Source organism: Choloepus didactylus, chromosome 4 (genome assembly GCF_015220235.1).
Source record: "Choloepus didactylus isolate mChoDid1 chromosome 4, mChoDid1.pri, whole genome shotgun sequence".
Taxonomy (NCBI): domain Eukaryota; kingdom Metazoa; phylum Chordata; class Mammalia; order Pilosa; family Megalonychidae; genus Choloepus; species Choloepus didactylus.
The window spans coordinates 115,505,102-115,524,434 of NC_051310.1; the positions used below are offsets into that span (position 1 = coordinate 115,505,102).

The following is a 19,333-nucleotide window of genomic DNA, read 5'->3' on the forward strand; positions in this document are numbered from 1 at the left end:
CCTTTCCACTCTTTAGTTTTGGATGTCATCACCTTTCCCTGGATTGGTAGTTTTCAAACAGATCTCCCTACTTTTTCCAGTCTCACTCCTTAGACACTGCTCCCAACATCAGCGCTCCTAAAAACATACATACGATAACAGCAGCAGCAGCAGCAACAAAACTCTTACTTGCCCTGCTACTTTCCTACTCAGTGACTCTTCATTGCCTACCCAGAAATCAAAGCTTCTGGAGAATATTGCCTGCCTGCTTTTGGAGCCAGTTTTCCCCTGCAGGAATCTGTATTTTTGCCATAGTAATCCATCTGCCAGACCCCACATACACCTCTTGAGTGTCCGCTCAAGCACTGTTTGCCTTAAATGTCCTCCCAGGTTTCCTTGCTGAATATCTGTTTCTCCTTCAAGGACTAGCTAAAGTGTCACCTCTTCCAGGAAGCTTTCTCACATTACTTTATTCACAGTGAGTCTCCCTGTTATTCCCATGCAGTTTGTTAGTACTTCTTATAAACCACTAACAGCTTGTCTCATACTGGACTTATATGTTATTAGTATATCTGCCCTGTAGACTTCCTAGAAGATCTAGTCTTTGTTTTAAATGTCCCTATGTCACTTACAGAGTGTAATGCATATTGTAATTGAGAATTACAGTTTATTTGAAGTGAAATGAAAAGTCAAGGATGGATGTAGTTAAAGTGGCATACTTTTTGGAAACAGACAATGAAATTTAACTTACAAGCAGAATAGGCTTAAGACTATGGATTTTGACCTTGGGAAAGACACTTAACCTTTCAGCCCAAGTTTCTTTATCTTTGAAATGAGAATAATACTACTTGTTATACTTGCCTCAACTGGGTTGTTGTGAAGCTTAAGTTTAGTAATATGATTTAAAACATTTTGAAAAGTATAAGTAGGGAAAATAGACCAATGAAGTAGGGTTTACTCTAGTAATTGCCAAGATTGTTCATTTAGTCTTCACAGAATTAAAAAAAAAATTAATGAACACTTTTTTTTCACCATCGATGTGATTTATTAACAATTTTTGTGTCTCAAATCTTAGGAAAAACAGAGTACCACTCTGGTTGTAAAATTTGCTATGTTTGGAAGAAATACAAAAGGAGAGAGAAAATAAAAGAAAATCCTAAAATGTTACTGAAGAAGTCAGACAAACCTCACCATTTGCTTTATATCTGAACACATTTGTAAAATGACTGACTCTTGATCATCTTTCCTTATGGAACATGTAGAAGGATAGTATCATGATTAGGTGGTAAAGACAAGAACTAGAGAGAGAGTGGATTCAGGCAGATGAAAAGAGATCTGGGCTGCACCTTGAGCTTCAGAATGCTTGGGTAGGCAAAGTATAGTAAGAAGTAGGAGCAGTTTGGGTTTTTCCAGCTGAAATGTTACCCTGTATGAGGTTAAGATTACTGTTCATATCCTTAATATCTAGTAGTGCCTCATTGATCCTGAATTGTTAGGGAATTAAATGCTTTTTAAAAATGACTGAAATTAACCACTTCAATGCTAAATCTTTGTTTTAGCCTTCTTTCATAAAGAGTATTATGTGATATATTATCTACTTCTCTGTCTTAGTAAATGAAGAATATCAAACCTGTTTAAATGTTTGCCTGACAGTTGTCAACTATCAACATTCTTATATACTCTGCTAATGTATTACCTAATCCCTTCATTTCACAAAGGATTTGATTTAGCTTATGAAAATAAATATTTTAAAAAGGACAAATTAGGTGAACTAATTAGGGCAGAACAAAGCTGAAAGAGGAGAATAAAGCAGTGACTAAGATTTGTATACATCAGTGTATATCTCATAGTGGCCTCTAAAATTGCTAGAGGTGGGCCATGTATTTGGTGCTAAGTTTCTTAAAAGCCAAAGCAAACAGGAAAAGCATAATTAGTTACATGATTCACAGTGACTAAAATATTAAAACTAGTTGTTCAAGTACAGATGATTTCTGATTCTGAGGAGTAGTAGTTCTGAGATAGTTCTGATTCTGAGATAAATTTCTTCCGTGAGTTCTCGTGGCAAAGGTACTGTGTGATGAAAATCTTTTTTCTATGACACAGTGATGCCTTTAGGAGCTGTTGTGATGACCAGAGCTGTTTTATCCAGCATCAGATGGCCTGAGAATATACTTATTTTTGTTGATGTATGTGTGTGTGTGTGTGTATGTATCTATTATGTATGTTTGGGTATGTGTAAAACCAGATGTGTTTATCTGCAGTGTGGGTGTATGTGTCTATTTGTGTGACCAGGTAAAGATTTACTACACTGATATTTCCCTAATGGATCTATTTTGCCACTTGTGCAGCCTTTCTTTTTTACCACTACTTTTTCTGACTGTGTGATAGAGTACAGCTGAGATTGCTAAGACACCATAATATCAAGTCTGTGTGTAAACTTAAGTCATGTGTGGGTTGTACACAGTTGGCCTTATATATAGGAAGAGTAGTCAGGTTGCCTGTGTGGTGTCTCCAGGAAGTACCCACCTCTTCCCCACTCCAGACACAGAAATATGTTCCATTTTGCCTGAAAGACTTCACTGTGTTTTATTAAGCTGCCTACAATTTCACCAATTTGAGATTTCTCTATTTTAAATCAGGTCTTTTAAAACATTTGAAAATCTTTTAGAATACTACCAGAAGGCTTAGAAATATGTTATTTTTCTATTAGTATAGATTCCTCAGATTCTCTTCCTCTAAATCTCTAGCTAAGGCTAGTGGGAGTTTTGAAAATAACAAAAAGTGATGATAGAGCAAGAAGAAGTCATTTTGGAAAATGGACTTTGCTGCAGGGGCTTTAGGCATCTAGAAGGTATTAATAAGGTCATACGGTGCCTGAAAGACGAGGCAAAGATTCCACAGAACAAAAGAAGGTGACAACAAAGAAAAATTTCCTCTATTTTGCAGTGTTAAGGAATGTGGACCTTGATTTGTGTTTGAGTTTGTATCTCACGGTTATGTGCTTGGGCTTTCTTAAAGCTCTTTTCAGTGGGCTTTTAGAGACTTTTTGTTGTTAGCCTGACTGCTGGATAAGTAGGACATTGCTGTAATTATATAGATTATTTTTATTCTGATATTCTAATTATTATATCTTAATGTTAAAATGCCTTTCACAACTAATTTTTAGTTTTTTTTTTTTTTTTCACTTTTCATAGAGTGGAAGGCGAAATGTTGATTTGGATTTGGCATCATCTCATAAGAAGAGAGGTAAGTGTTAGAACATATTAAATACTTGATTATATTAAGTAGCTGCTTTTATATCTGATGTATATAGAGCCAACTGCCATTGCAATGTTATTGCAAAAAAAGTTAATTCAGAAATATTTTATCTGAAAAGTAAAGAGGAAGAACATTTTCTTTAAAATATACACCTTTTAAAAATTTGGCAACATCTTGGAGTTAATAATCAGTTCTGCTTCTCATTTGTCGTATTCTTTTCACTTCTTAAAAGTCCCACAGAACTCCAAAAACAGTGCATTCCATATGAGGGTTTGTGTATGTAATTTGCCGTAAGTTTTAGTGCACTGAAATAGTTGCTGTAGTTTAAATGGTATTTCAGGGAGAACTCTTTCTCCCCCACTAACTCCCCATAAACACATAAACACACTTTCAAACTAGAAGCTTCTAGTTTTTTTTCCCCTCTTGGCTTCTTAGGATAAAGCATGTGAGAGATGAACTGATCATTTTTTTGTATATGTTTCTGTTAGGAACAGTTTTAGAGTGCCATCAAGAGTTAAGGTCTTTTGTTACAAGCTCTATCTTAGTGAATAATGTAGTTAATTCTTGGTTATATGCACAAATAGAGGGTAAGAACAGTTTTAGATAATGTAAATCCAAGGATAGCTAAAACTCTATTCTCTATTAACTAGCACTTTTACTAACCCCATTTATGTTGTGGTTGTGAAAATGTGAATTTTTAAAAATTGCCACTAGTGGCAGTTTTTTTAAAAGCCTGTGCGAAAAAAAATTCCATGATACTAAGTCTTTTGTACTTCAAAACGAAACCCTTCTCTTAGTTTCCTTGGCGGAAAGTTGGGTTTTCTTCACTGCAGGGGGAAAAAAAAACTTGAGAAATGAGGGAAAACTGAGGAATGAGAGGAATATACACCTGCTTTTTTTCTTTTTTGCATTTGTAACTTTTAAGAAGAAATGTTGGTTCTTCTGTAGAATAAAATTTGACAATATTTTATCCTTTACTTACAGCACAAAAAAATGCTTTTTCTGAAATATTAGGAATGATAAAGACCAGAGCTGGTGCTTTTATTTAAAAGTCTTTTGAAGGGTATACCATATCAAAGCTGACGGGTTTCTAAAAAAAATTAGAAGGCATTTATGGTATCAAAGAAATTAAATGATGCTAAATATCATGTGCAGTAGGTATTTTATGAGGTTTTAATATTCAAAAATTTGTAATTTATGTGTCATAATTAACTAGAGTATCCTTTTCCTTAACTTCTTGACTTAAGAATTAAATTAATTTGGGGGTCAGATTTACCTTCCTAATTTTGTTTATCTCAGGTGAATATTGTTAAAATTTCCATGATAAATTAATAAAGTCATGCCATTTGGTGCTAGAGTGAAGATGGCTCTGAAGGATTCCAACTTGTTGTTTAAGGCTTCCAATGTACTAATTATATTTGTAAGTTTTAGTCCACTGGATAAGATTATTCTTTTCTCTAATCTCTTTATCATGATTATGGAAATATAAATTTGAGATTCAACCTGTGTTAACCATGTTAGCACATGGAAAATAATATCTTTGGAATAAACAGAAAATGGCATCTTTAACTTTGAATTAAGAATAGCCTTAAAAAAATAAAAAATAATTTAGAATTAGAGTATGAACTTAAGATGAATGAATATAAAACTGTTAAAATTACTGTCCTGTTCAAATATACATGAAAAGGACTTTCTAACTATCCTATAAGTAGACATGGATTTCCTATAGTATTAGATCTAAATAGATAAAAGTGAATTCAGCCATTAATTTTGTTTATGGATAAACCATTTTCTCCAAAAAGTTCAAGGTAGAACCAAAACCTATTAACTTGTAAAACTTTAGCTTTATTGTGTTGAAAACAGAAAAGCAAAATAGAGGACCACATGGAAAAAGTTTGTTTTTGTTTTTTTTTTAACTACCCAGTTAGGAGGTTACAAGAGGGGGGCAGACTAGTTATATGAATTTTCATGGTATCATTTAATGTGGTACCAAGTTATTTAGTAATCATTCCATTTTAACATTCCCAGGAAAATATTTTTTTTTCCTCATGTTTTTTTCCCCAAGGGATGTGTGACTAGAAAGTAGAAGAGTTGTTATTTTATGAAGGGCAGCAAAAATGAATACTTTTTAATCTCACAAATCCTAGAGTTTATGGATTAAACAATGAAAATGTTCACTTAATGGCCTTTCTCTATTTTATAATAGTAGATTTCCTTCTTCAAAAGAAGTTAACATTGAAAATACATTTAGGAGATCATACTTTGAAAGAAATTTTTAAAACCGTGTATATTTAGTGACTTCTCTCTAGCCATAGTGGGTTTTTTGCTTTTTTTTTTTTTTGCTTTTAAAAGATAGTAAAATAAACTAGTCTTTTTTTTTCTTATTTATTGTCAGTATGGACGATATGTCGTAATCCATAATATGCCTGTCTTTAATTGGGCAGATGAACCTGCCAAGTTTGAGTACTATTTAGCCATGTGAGCCATCAGGTGTTCTGATTTTGACTTGAGCCATGAAGGATGAACAAAGGTCCAGACAAGTGAGAATTCTATGTGCTTGTTTACCCCCTTTCAGTGTTTTGAAGAAGAAATGAGATTTTTTTCCCTTTACATAGCTTTTCCAATACCAACTGCATTTATCAGTCTCAGTGGCCCTGGGTTTCTAAAAGCCTGGTCCTGAGTTTCTAAAAGCCTGGTAATAATGTTTTATTGTATCCTGATTACTGAAATAAAATGGGTTTATAAATGACAATTAATGGTTGTATACACATTTTCAGCTGCTTTTATGCCTCCAAAGACGACTCCTTGAGCGGACCTATTGCTATAATCGAAGTATTTGTTTGGTATTGGAGATACTAGGATTCGTGTTGTTGAACCATGATTGCTCCATCTTCTTCCCTCATTCCTGTTAATGTTTCACAGTAGTCAAGCTCTTGGTCCAAGAAAGCGAATATGGTAGGAAGGGGCAGAACAATGTGAACAAATACATTTAGATCATTCACCTTGCTCAATTCAGATTAATTCTGAAAAGATAAATTCATTAAAGATAAATTCTGAAGCCAGAAATACATCATCAAAAATAAATCACCTTAGAGGTAATACGAAATTTGCTTTTATCGAACACTTGTAAACTGCTTGCTATATGCCAACCATTGTTCTAAGCACTTCACAAATATTAACTCATTTAATTCTTATGATAGCCTGTCAAAATTTGTGGCAAAACCTGTCAAAATATGTTGGTATTTTGGTACTTTGGTCAATACTTAAAAGATTTGCTGTAGTTGAGCAGAACTGAGCCTAGTCCTTCATGGAAAGACCATATACTTTTTTGCAGATACTTGCTTTCAGTTTACATGTTTAAGCTGAAGCTGATACAGTGAAAAATGGTAGGGATATCAAAGCAACAATTTAAGAAGCAACATCAGGAATCTTATTGGTTAAAAAATTATATGGGTCGAATTTTTCCCTGGGTCTTTAAATATAGTGTTAGGGTTTTATTGCTAAAATAATGCTGGAAACATTTATCAACATGTATGTTTTGTGGTATAACATGTATGGTGAAATGCTGTTATCTATGCATTTCAAATTGGATTGTATAAAGAAAGAAGAGCAAATGTAAATGTCTCTTGTATCAAATTTCTCCTTTTGTCTTCTGATTCTTGTGTGGTAGTGTATTTACTCCTTTTTGGCCAGTTGAGCCCCAGAAAAAAGAAGAGCTTCAAGCAAGTACATGATGGCATGTTTAATTTTTTTCCCCTTTTAGCTTGCCTACATATTTTATGGTTTATAAAGTATGTATTGCAGCTCTGCCATGTTCATTTTGAAAATTCCATTTAAGAATTAAAGTTGTCAGGATAAGTAAACAATCTCAAAAATTTGTGTTGTACTTTCTTCATATAGTAGGTGACTATGAATTAAGTATTAAGTAAGAATTGAGTTTACTCTCAATTACTCTGTAGAAGTTTTTAATATGCTTTTCAGACAGCATTTTCTATATTCAGATAAAACAATACAGAACAAACCAAAGTTATTGAATTGTTACAATTTTTTTAAAATTTGAGAGCTTTCATCTTCCATTTCCATACTATAAGTTTTTGTGTTTCAGAGTATTTTTTATGTCATCCTAAATTCTTTGGTTTAATTTATTTTATTCTAATGCTTTCAGATAGTGTTTTTCTTATTTTTATGTTTTATTCATATGAAGTTTTATTTGGGTCATGTACCTAACAAATTGCATCCTTTAAATCGGGGGTAGGCAAACAGCAACCAGTGGGCCAAATCCAGCCTGCCACCTGTTTTTGCAAATAAGGTTTTATTGCCACACAGCCATGTTCATTTGTTTATATATTGTCCATGGCTGTTTTCTCACTTCAACACAGATACCGTATGGCCAGCAAAGTCTAGAATATTTATAATCTAGCCCTTTACAGGAAAGTTTGCCTATTGCTACTTTGAATTGCAGGGAGGATTTAGCTTTGGACTTGATTGGTCATTCCAGTCGATGTTTTGGAGTATATGAAGGCAATTCACTATTTGTAGATTCTTCTTGATTGAACCTTTGTGTAGGCAGGCAATAGAGATTTCCATGGATCAGTGATTTGAGAGTTGATTAATAACAGGAATGTGTAAGATTTCCCCCATCAAATTAAGATAGTACTGTTATTTATTGGCATGTCAATTTCTTTGAGCCTTCATTTCTTCAGTTGAGGAAATTGTACTGATGGTTTTTAAGGTGTCTTTTACTTCTGTGGTTCTAATACCAGCTTAGTTGCATATTTTATTTTCATTTTGAGATGAAGTATTAGAAAAAAGAACTTATTCTAAAATTTTATTATTGATAAAACAAGCTCAATACAAGGAACCAAAAACTATTATTTGTAAGTTAAGGATAAACTAGATTTTGAATTTGGAGTGCTTAGGGAAATGGATAAAGAGTATTTCTTTTCTTTCTTTTTTTTTTTTTTAACAATAGTAGCTGCTTTATTCTTTAAAATTCATTTTTAATTTAATGCATTATATATCTGTGACATTATTCTTTGGATTTTTACTCTTTTGTTTCTATTTTACATGAAAAAATATTCAGCTATGCAATTTGGGGAAATTTTCATATTGATTATTTTTCATGTTCAGTAAAACTGAAAACTCAATGTTTTGTAATCTAAGGAATTCTTTTTCTAAAAATAGGAGGCAAATAAACTATATTTGCTTTGTCATCCTAAATTATTTTACTAGAATGTGCATAAATTATTTCATGGTTACCTTATAATATTAGGTGCCTATTATGGATTTCTACCACTGACTTTGAGGTCCTAGGGCTTCACTGACACCCATGTAATTGGAAGATAAGATTGTACATCTAGTATTGTGTTAGTGTGTTTTCTCTGTGGGCATTAATTAGTGCTGAAGTAGTTATCTTTCCTAATCTTTTCCATCTAGTTAGATAATAGTACAATTTCTGTCATGCATACTTTGTTGGTTATGTTTAGATGCCTTCCCAATAAATAAATTTGGCATATTTTCATGATGGAATATTATACAGCAATCAAAGCAAACAAACCCTGACTATGACAATAATATGGATGAATGTTAGCAATGTCACATTGAGTAAAAGAGAATGTCCAGAAAGATTACGTAAAGATGATGCTCTTTTTTAGAAAGTTAAAAACAACTGAAACTAGACATTATTCACCTTAGAAATATGTATAAGATAAAAATTATATTTAACAAGAATAAAAACAAGGGAATGATAAACAGGATTCAGGATAATGATAATCTTTGGTAGGAGGAGACAAGGAGGCACTGTTCAGAGGAGGAGCTGATAGATACAAGTTACTATCAGTTTTCCAATTCTTTTGTTCATAAGTGTTTTAAACAAATATGTAAATACAAAAGTGGGCCATGCATGGATCAATGATGGGAGTATATCATGAACCAAGGATTTTGATTAATCTAATTTATGTACCTGAGATCAATTAATCTAAAAAAGACGAAGTTGTGCAAGAATTGGGCCTATTTATATTTATTAAAGCTAACATTGGCAAATAACTTGGACAGTTGTTCTTGTGTTCAAACTTATTTACAATTTTGATGTCTAATGTAAAGATTTTAGCCTAGAAAATGCCCACTGACAAAACCGATGGTATATTTAGCAGCTATTGTGACACCACTTGGTAATTTTATAGGAATAGGTATCATTTTACACTAAATATTACATATTCTTGTCTGTGAAACTATGCTTCCTCCTTATAGGAGTTTCACAACCTGCAATAAATAACACATGACACAGTCAGTGAGAGTGGTTATTTCTTACATTAATGAAATCCAAAGGGTGATATGTATGCCTCTTTTATATAAGTTTACTTGCCCTTCTGTATTCATTTTTTGGTAATGTTTTATTGCAGATGTGTAGACACTGTGCAGTCTTAATTTACCCTCTGCAATGATAATGTTAAATTAGATGAAATCCTCCTATTACAAGTAGGTCTTACCAGCAGTGTCCTAAGTGCCTAGTTCCTTTTTGTTCATAAATGATGGTCTGGTTTAATATTGCAGAGCATTTTAAGCTAAGCATTTTGAGGACAGCTTCTGCCTTTCTTTTTCTTGTGGCAGTGTGTTGCTAAAGCGCTTACAGACACTGGTACATCAAACAGGGCTTTCCCTTTAATTTCTTACATTGCTTTAGTTTTTGTTTGTTTGTTATTTTTTACCAAAGCATTTTGTTCAGATTCACTTAATGCATGCATGTATTCAAACATGAATATCCATTTCTCACCAGTTGCTAGCAGCACTCAGTCCTCATCTAGCTTCTGAATGTATGCTCTACTTGGTTGCTATTGATGCCTTTTTGTTCTGTTTGTATATAGGTCCTATCCACAGTCAGCTGGAATCCCTGAGCGACTCGTGGGCTCGCCTAAAACATAGCAGAGACTGGTTGTGCAACTCTTACTCCTTTGAATCTGATTTTGATCTTACCAAGTCTTTGGGAGTTCATACTTTAATTGAAAATGTTGTAAGCTTTGTAAGTGGAGATGTGGGAAATGCCCCAGGTTTTAAAGAACCAGAGGAAAGTATGTCTACAAGCCCCCAAGCCTCCATCATTGCAATGGAACAACAGCAGTTAAGAGCAGAAGTAAGTCTTTCATATTTATACCTTGTGAGAGTCTCTGGAAACTTAAACCAAGTCACTGAATATCCAATTCTAGGAAAAACTCTTCTTTCCTGCCCTTTTTCTCCATTTGAGCTTTTTGATGTCACTTTGTTAACTAAAACAGCATAGTATTTTGTTTGAACTGGACAAATGTACACTTTTTTTTTTATTACCATCTCTTAGAACAAGATATTCTAATCATAAGTCTTTACTTGTCTCCTAGAAACTAGGATGAGACTGGTGACTAGGGATCTGCTTCTCAGAGTCTCCATTTTTTGCCCGTTTGTCTCATTTTAAAAAGGGGTAGGTTGGAACACTACAGTAATAATTGCTACAGGCAAGATCCACTAATAAATGTGAAAATTAGTGGGCAAAACTTTTAGGAGAAGCAGAATATTTACATAGCCTCAAAATATCTCCCCCCAGATATTTATTAGTAATTGTAGTTTTAACATGTCCACAAATTCTCTGATACACCTCTCTGCAGGAAATGGAGCTTAATTGCCCCTCCATTAAGGGTAGGCTGGACTTAGTGACTTGCTTCTAGCAAACACAGTATGGAAAGGGAAAAATAGTAACTTTACATTGCAGAAACCTGATAGACAGCATCTTAACCATGTGATCAAGATTAATATCACCAGTGATAAGTCATGTTGATATATAATATACACCCTTGATATAATATGATGTGAATGGTATTTTACCTCTGAGGTATTCCCCCAAATCCCTAATTCCAGTCCAGTCTTGAGAAGACATCAGACAAACCCAAACTGAGGAATATTCTATAAAATACATTAACTGTTATTCAAAAGTGTCAAGGTCATGAAAAACAAGGAAAGACTGAGAAACTGTTACAGTCTAAAGGAGACATGACAACTAAATGCATTATAGTCTCCTGGATTGGATCCTGGAACAGAAAAGGGACATTATGGGGAAATTGATGAAATGTAAATAAATTACTTACATTTCATCAGTTAATTCAAATAATTTCAATTAAATCAAATAATTTCTTGATTTTAAATGTAATAGTGTTATGTATGATGTTACCTTTAGGGGAAGCCAGGGGAAAGATATATGGGAACTCTTGTACCATTTTACAACTTTTCTGTAAATCTTAAATTATTTCAAAATAAAAAGTTAAAAAAAAAAAAGAGGGATAGGCTGATTGACTGCAGTGGTAGGTAGTGTTCTCCTAAGAAAGATGGAGTCAGAAGTTTTAGAGAACCGCAGAGAAACCTTTCAGAAGTATTTCCTCTAATGCTTGAATTTAAGGGTATTTTTCTATATATCTTTATTGTAAATAAAGGAAACAATAGCAACACTACCTTACAGTTTTGAGACCTTCACATATATCTCATGAGCATTTTGTATTTGGTTAGACCTATTTTACACATGAAGAAACTGAGACTCAGGTAGTTAAATGACTTTTACAAGGCTACACAGTAGGTGAGAGTCTGGACTTGAGATCAGATCTACTACATCCAAATCTACTACTTTTCCCATTGCACTGGGTAGCCTCTTTTATACTGAAGTATTATGCTTATAGAGCTTTTAGAGATATTTTGATCAAAAACAGTCACAATACTAAAATGAATATTTATCTTAACAGGTTAGATTCCTTAGAAAATGTCATAATTTCCTCTGAGATAAATAATATATTGTCTGTAACATACAAAATTCCTTTGTGTCTGAGTTCAGTGAAGAACTCTAAAGTATGTTTATTTTACTTTCTCTCAAGCTTCGTTTAGAGGCACTTCACCAGATCCTTGTTCTACTGTCTGGGATGGAAGAAAAAGGTAGCATTTCACTGACAGGAAGCAGGTTGAGCTCAGGCTTCCAGTCATCTGCACTCCTCACGTCTGTGAGGCTACAGTTTCTAGCAGGATGTTTTGGTTTAGGCACTGTTGGACATGCAGGAGCCAAAGGAGAGAGTGGCCGGTTGCATCACTATCAGGTAGGGACCTGTCTTGTGAGGATGACACCTTTCAGTGTATTCAGATTTTAACTGACTTTTTATAAAACCAGTCTAATAATGCCAAGCTTTTTTGCATTTAAGATTGAGGTTTTAAAAATATAAAGACATTTAAATTACTTTGTAAGATATTTCATTGATTTAATTTCCTGAATTGGGATTGGGATTAGTTGAACCATGGTACTATGTACTTTTAGATTCTTTGTTGGCTCCATTTCATTAACTCTTAGCTAAATTGAATATACATAGATCTAAGTTGGGCTAGAGGTTGATGTTTGGGAGGATGAACTTCAAGAGGTTTACCTTTTAGATTTGATCATTCTACCAAGTTTTCTGATTCCTTTGATATTTAAAAAAAAAAAGCATCTATACCTTCCATATTTAAAAGGGAAAAATTGCTTTGTAGGAATGAGAAAAGTTATAAAGAATCGAGAATTATCAAACATTTGAAAATAAACTTATAAAACTTTCATATACTGAAATATGCTAAAAATTAAAAACCAGGATATGGCTATAGCATAGGCTAAGGATAAAATGCTATTACTTTCTCTTGTCAAGATGTTATTGTTCCTAATAGGAAATCTTTATGTGTAATTCAGGATGGGATCAGGGCAGCTAAGAGAAATATTCAGATTGAAATCCAGGTGGCTGTACATAAGATTTATCAGCAATTATCTGCTACCCTGGAGAGAGCCCTGCAAGCCAACAAACATCACATAGGTGAGTAACGGCTCCTGCAAATACAAAATGCAGGTTACATTTTGACCTGAGATTGTGCTATGTAGTTGCATTCTCTACCTTTTGTTTAACGTTAGATCTGTTTACAGGTAAAACATAAATATTTGAAAATATAATAGCATTCCATATTTCTATTTATAATATGGAAAATGATTCTTTTTGTTTACTTCAAAGATCCTTAACTCTCTCTTTCTCTCTTTTTTAGAAGCCCAGCAGCGTCTCCTTTTGGTTACAGTGTTTGCCCTGAGTGTGCATTATCAACCAGTGGATGTTTCTTTGGCAGTTTCCACTGGTCTACTAAATGTTTTGTCACAGTTATGTGGCACAGACACCATGCTAGGACAGCCTCTGCAGTTGTTGCCAAAGACGGGTGTTTCCCAGCTTAGCACAGCTTTGAAGGTAGCTAGTACAAGATTGCTCCAGATTCTAGCCATCACTACAGGGTGAGCATTTGTAGATGTCTTGGTAGAATTGTGTGAGGACCTTTCTTACCAAATTTTAGTAATCTCTTTTGTCCCACTTATGCTTAACCTCATGCATTTAAAACAATGCTTGCCCTTCTATGTCTTTACCACTTATTTTTTCCCTTTCATTTCATACAGAACCTATGCAGATAAACTGAGCCCCAAAGTAGTTCAATCCTTGTTGGATCTACTGTGTAGTCAGTTGAAGAATTTGTTGTCCCAAGCTGGTGTATTACTTATGGCCTCTTTCGGAGAAGGGGAAGGAGAAGAGGGGGAAGAAGAAGAAAAAAGAGTTGACTCTAGTGGAGAAACTGAGAAAAGAGACTTCAGAGGTATCATAAACCTTTTTCTCTGTCATTATTTACAAGCATTTATGAAATCTCCATTATGTTCATATCATTAGAATGTAGACTTCTTTCTGTTATGAGATATAAGATGATTGTTATTTGCCTGTTCATGTACAAACCCTTTTTCTCTCCAAATATGTATGATTTAGCTGAGCTTCTGATTCTACATCCTCTACTTAGAAAGAGTCTTTTAATATTAACTCTGATGCTGTGACCACACTGTTTATTCTCTAGGTTCAGCTTCTCCTTGGCTGTCCATCCTGGCTCTAGGACTTAGAGTCTAGGTTACTGATTCCCCTAGGTTATGTATTGCCTCAGAGGAGACGGATATTTTTTAGGATTTGATCCTAACAAGCCATCTCTAACCATAGTGCTAGCCAAAGTGGCCGGAGTATTCCCCAGGACTGGGATTTTTAATTTTGGGGGACTGGATTTTAATTAGAAGAGCCAGAGTTCTTCATTAGACTGCTCTCTATCTTAGTCACTAAGTTCTTCATTATACTTAGCTGTCATAATTTTTAGTTACTATACTATGGTCATCTACTCACAGCTTAAAAAAATTACAGTGAACATTGTATTTCAGTAGAACTTACACACTGAACAACAGAACTACTCCATATGTCTCTTACATAATTAAGAAAATAAAGGTCTAAAATTAGTCATTTATTAAAAAAAAATATTGTAAGTCTACTACGTCCCATTCTACTAAACTCTGGGGCACAAGCAACAAAAGAAAAATAGATAAATTGGACATAATCAAAATTTAAAACTTGTGTACATCAAGGACGTTATCAAGTAAGTGAAGAGGAAACCAATAGAATGGGAGAAAGTATTTGGAAACCATATATCTGGTAAGTGTTTAATCCAGAATATATAAAGAACTCCTACAACCCAACAACAAAAAGACAACCCAATTTAAAAATGGGCCAAGGCTCAGATAGCCAAACACATCCTAAAAAAGAAGAACGAAGTGGGAGGACTTACACTTCCTGACTTTAAAGCTTAATTATAAAGCCACAGTGATCAAAACAGCATGGTATTGACACAAAGATAGACATATTGATCAATGGAATCAAATTGAGAGTTCAGAAATAGACCCTTAGATTTATGGTCAATTGATTTTTGACAAGGCCCCTAAATCCACTGAACTGGGACAGAATAGTCTTTTTAATAAATGGGGCTGGGAGAACTGGACATCCATATCCAAAGGAATGAAATAGGACCCCCACCTCACACCCTATACAAAAATTAACTCCAAATTGATAAAAGACCTAAACTAAAGAGCCAAACTCCTAGAAGAAACATAGAGAAACATCTTCAAGACTAGTGACAGGAGGGTAGCTTCTTAGACCTTACATCCAAAGCACAAGCAACAAAAGAAAAAACAGATAAATGGGGGCTTCTCAAGATTGAACACTTCTGTGCTTCAAAGGACTTTGTCAACAAGGTGAAGAGGCAGCCAACTCAATGGGAGAGAAATTTGGTAACGATATATCTGATAAGGGTTTGATATCCAGTATATGTAAAGAAATCCTACAAACTCATAAAAGGACAAACAACACAGTTATAAAATGGGCAAAATATATGAATTTCTTCCAAAGAAGAAAAACAAATGTCTAAAAAGCACATGAAAAGATTTTCGTCTTTATTAGCTATTAGGGAAATGCAAATCAAAACCACAATGAGATATAATCTTACACCTATAAGAATGACTGCTATTAAACAAACAGGAAACTACAAATACTAGACAGGATGTGGAGAAATAGGAACACTTATCCACTGCTGGTGGGAATGTAAAATGGTACAGCTTCTGTGGAAGACAGTTTGGTGGTTCCTCAGAAAACTAAGTATTGAGTTGTTACCCTACGACCCAGCAATTCTGCTGCTTGGTATATACCAAGAAGATCTGAAAGTAGGGACACAAACAGACATTTGCACACCTACGTTCATAGCGGCATTATTCACAATTGCCAAAAGATGGAAACAATCCAAGAGTCCATCAACAGATGAGTGGATAAACAAAATGTGGTATATACATACGATAGAATATTATGCAACAGTAAGAAGGAATGAGGTCCTGAAGAATGTGACAACATGGATAAACCTTGAGGACATAATGCTGAGTGAAATAAGCCAGACACAAAAGGACAGATAATGTATGATGTCACTAATATGAATTAACTAGGACATGTAAACTCAGAGTCTTAAAATATGAACATAGGGTACCTAGAGATAGAAGCTAGAGAAGGGAGAGCGGTTACCTAATATGTACAGTATTGTTAACGAGATTGAACTAAATTGTTTGGGAATGGATAGAGGTGATGGTAGCTTGGTATTGGGATTATAAATAATGTTGAATTTGATTGAAAGTGGTTGTTTAAAGTCATGTATGTCAGAGATTACACTACAAATATAAACAAGTTCTTGCATGAATTACTACAAATTAAAAAAAATGTGTATATGGAAAAAACATAGCTATTGTAAACTATGGACCGGAGTTAACAGTAATGTTTAATATTCTTTCATCAACAGTTTAACAAATTTACTACACTAATACTGTGGGTCAACAATAGGCAGGAATAAAGGGTATGGGAGGATTTGGGTTTTATGTTTTATTCTTATTTCTGTTCTGGAGTAATGAAAATGTTCTGAAATTGATCATGGGGATATATGCACAACTATGTGATAATACTGTGAGCCAGTGATTGTATTCTTTAGATGGTTTATGTGGTATGTGAACATATCTCAATAGAATTGAAAAAAAGAAATGTGCCAAGGTCTTGAATAGACATTTCTCCAAAGAAGACATACGAATGGCCAATAAGAACATGAAAAAGTGCTCAAAATCATTAGCCACTAGGGAAATGCAAAACAAAACCACAATGAAATACTACGGTCACTCACTAGAATGGCTCATATTAAAGAAACAGAGAATAAGTGCTGCCGAGAAAGGAGAGAAATAGGAACCCTTGTGCTTTGTTAGTGTAGCCACTGTGAAAAGGCTGGTGATTCCTCAAAAAGTTAAACTTACTACACAACTTAGCAATCAAATTTCTAGGTATATATCCAAAAAAACTGAAAGCAAGAACTTGAACAGATATTTTTATACTAACGTTCAAAGCAGAATAGCTCAAAATAGCTAAAATGTGGAAGCATCACAAATGTGTCCATCAGCAGATGAATGGATAAACAAATAGTGGTATATATGTACGATGAATTATTATTCAGCCTTAAAAAGGAATGAAGTTCTGATACAGCCTACAATAGAAATGATCCTTGAAGATGTTATTTTGAGTGAAATAAGCCAGACACAAAAAGACAGATACTGTGTGATTTCACTTATATGAAACAACTAGAATATGCAAAGTCATGGAGACAGAAAGTAGAATACAGGTTACCAGGGCAGGGGGAGTGGGGTGTCAGTGCTTAATGATTACAGAGTTTCTCTTTGGGGCAATGGAAAAATACTGTCTGATATTGAATGGTGGCGATGGTAGCACAACATCATGAATGTAATTAATCTCACTGAATTGTATCCTTGAAGGTGGTTACATTGGGAGATGTTATGTTGTATATATTTTACCACAATAAAAACCAAAAGAAATAAACCAAAAAACATTGGGAGCCCTTAAGTCTTTTCTGGATTAGATAGTCAGAGGGAGAGAGCAAGTGACTTAACCTCTGTGCCCTCATTCCCTCATCTATAAAATAAGGGTAATAATAGGACCAACCTCCAAAGGTTGTTGTGAGGGTTAAATGACTTAATTCATATAAAGCACTTAGAGCAATGTTGCACATTGTGAGAGCTCAGTGAATGTTTGGGCAGATAAATAGGTAGAGGAAATACCTTGGGGATACAAAGATGATAAAAATTCATCGTCCCTGCCTTTGGGGACCTTCTTGTATAATAAAGGAGGCAGACACGAAAACAAATAATTACAATGTAATATTAGAAGTTCAAAAGAAATACCTACATTCTTTAAGCCAGAATGTAGGAGAATGTATAAATCTGATTAAGGACTAGCTTTTCAGTCAGTGGCTGAACCAGTAGCAAGTTCCTTTTCTGGAACTCTTTATATGCAGGGTATGGCCTTTATACAAGGTACGTGGGCAGACTCATAAGGTATGATAAAATAAAAACCAGTTTTTAATGCTACCTCCTGCTTTCCTGAAATACAGTGGAGAATAAAGGTAACAGTTTCTTACCACTCTGTGCTGAGTACTGTGCATATGGACTGCATGGAGGAGGCAGGAAACTGGATCCTTCTATGTGCAATAAAGAGAGGAACAGTTCTTCTGGGAGTGAATCTCAGCAGGTGTGATGGCAGACTAAGTTCATGTCCATTCCCCTCAAGTCCATTGGAGCCTTTCTATTTATGGGGATAGCTGGGAATAATATTGACAATAATCAACAGTGGCAAGACATTCAGAGTTGGGCTGCGCAGGTATTAATAACCTCCTGAATCCTTCTAAAATACAACTAATAGTAAGTTGTACCCTTTGTTTCAAACGTAGTATTGATACCAAAACGCAAACTGAGCCATCAAGTTGTATAAACCAGTGTTATATTTAAAGCCTTCAGGCTTTAATTAATTTAGTTTCTTGTTTCAGAAATACATGCTGGGAAGGGGAAAGGATGCAGGCCTCATGAAAGGATTTTGCCAGGCACCTCTACCAAAATAGAAGGCTTTATAGAGAGGTAGCTTTTAAACTATGTCTTGAAGGAATGTGTCAGAGAACAAGGTTGGGGTGAGATATATGGGTACCCAGGGCAGGCTAATAATTTGATATTCTTCAAGCTAATATTATTTTAAAAATATGCTTAGCATCTAAGAAGGAGTACTGTGTGGAGGAAAGGTAGAGAAGGAATTCTTAGCTTTTTTCCTCTAATTGGCCCTAACTGTTTAGATTTATCATAGCCTTGAGTTCAGGCAAACCATGCCCAGCCCTGGAAATTTGTTTCTGTGTAGAATCTGAAAACAAATTCTTTTTAGAGATGTGGTTCTTAATTTGGTTGGGCAAGGGGATGAGGGAGAGTGGTAGAGTCATGGACTTTTTGAGAATGTCAGATGTACACATACAACACAATTTTTCATACAAGTTTGGGGGTTTCACAGAACATCCTTATTAAATTCTATCCAGTAAACCCCTGAACTTGGATAGATAACCCTTGCTTTTTAGAATAGGAGTAAACAAACAAACAGCAACAACAACAACAAAAAACGCAAAATCCAGTATACATATTTTATTCTAGCATGCTCATTATTATCACACACAAATGTAAAAAATGTTTTAAGTTTGGCTTTATTTTCTGACCTTTCTGTTCTTTAAGTTTTCAAAACTCAGTAGCTTACTGACAACATAGATTTCTAACTAGATTTGTGCTTACTGTAATCTAAATATAAGTAATCTGATATAAAACTGTTTC

The 19,333-nt window shown here is 34.3% G+C and overlaps 1 protein-coding gene across 8 annotated transcripts in view; it reads left to right on the top strand.

The window, feature by feature from the left end:
- Window positions 1-19,333, top strand: part of HERC1 (HECT and RLD domain containing E3 ubiquitin protein ligase family member 1) — a 260,009-nt gene that overhangs the window by 141,752 nt on the left and 98,924 nt on the right. For all 8 annotated transcript variants that reach the window (XM_037833741.1, XM_037833743.1, XM_037833744.1 and 5 more), the window contains 6 exons: window positions 3,174-3,225; window positions 10,101-10,366; window positions 12,123-12,338; window positions 12,956-13,076; window positions 13,300-13,537; window positions 13,697-13,890. In XM_037833741.1, the coding sequence (XP_037689669.1) occupies window positions 3,174-3,225; window positions 10,101-10,366; window positions 12,123-12,338; window positions 12,956-13,076; window positions 13,300-13,537; window positions 13,697-13,890 (1,087 nt within the window). The remainder of the gene's footprint in view (window positions 1-3,173; window positions 3,226-10,100; window positions 10,367-12,122; window positions 12,339-12,955; window positions 13,077-13,299; window positions 13,538-13,696; window positions 13,891-19,333) is intronic.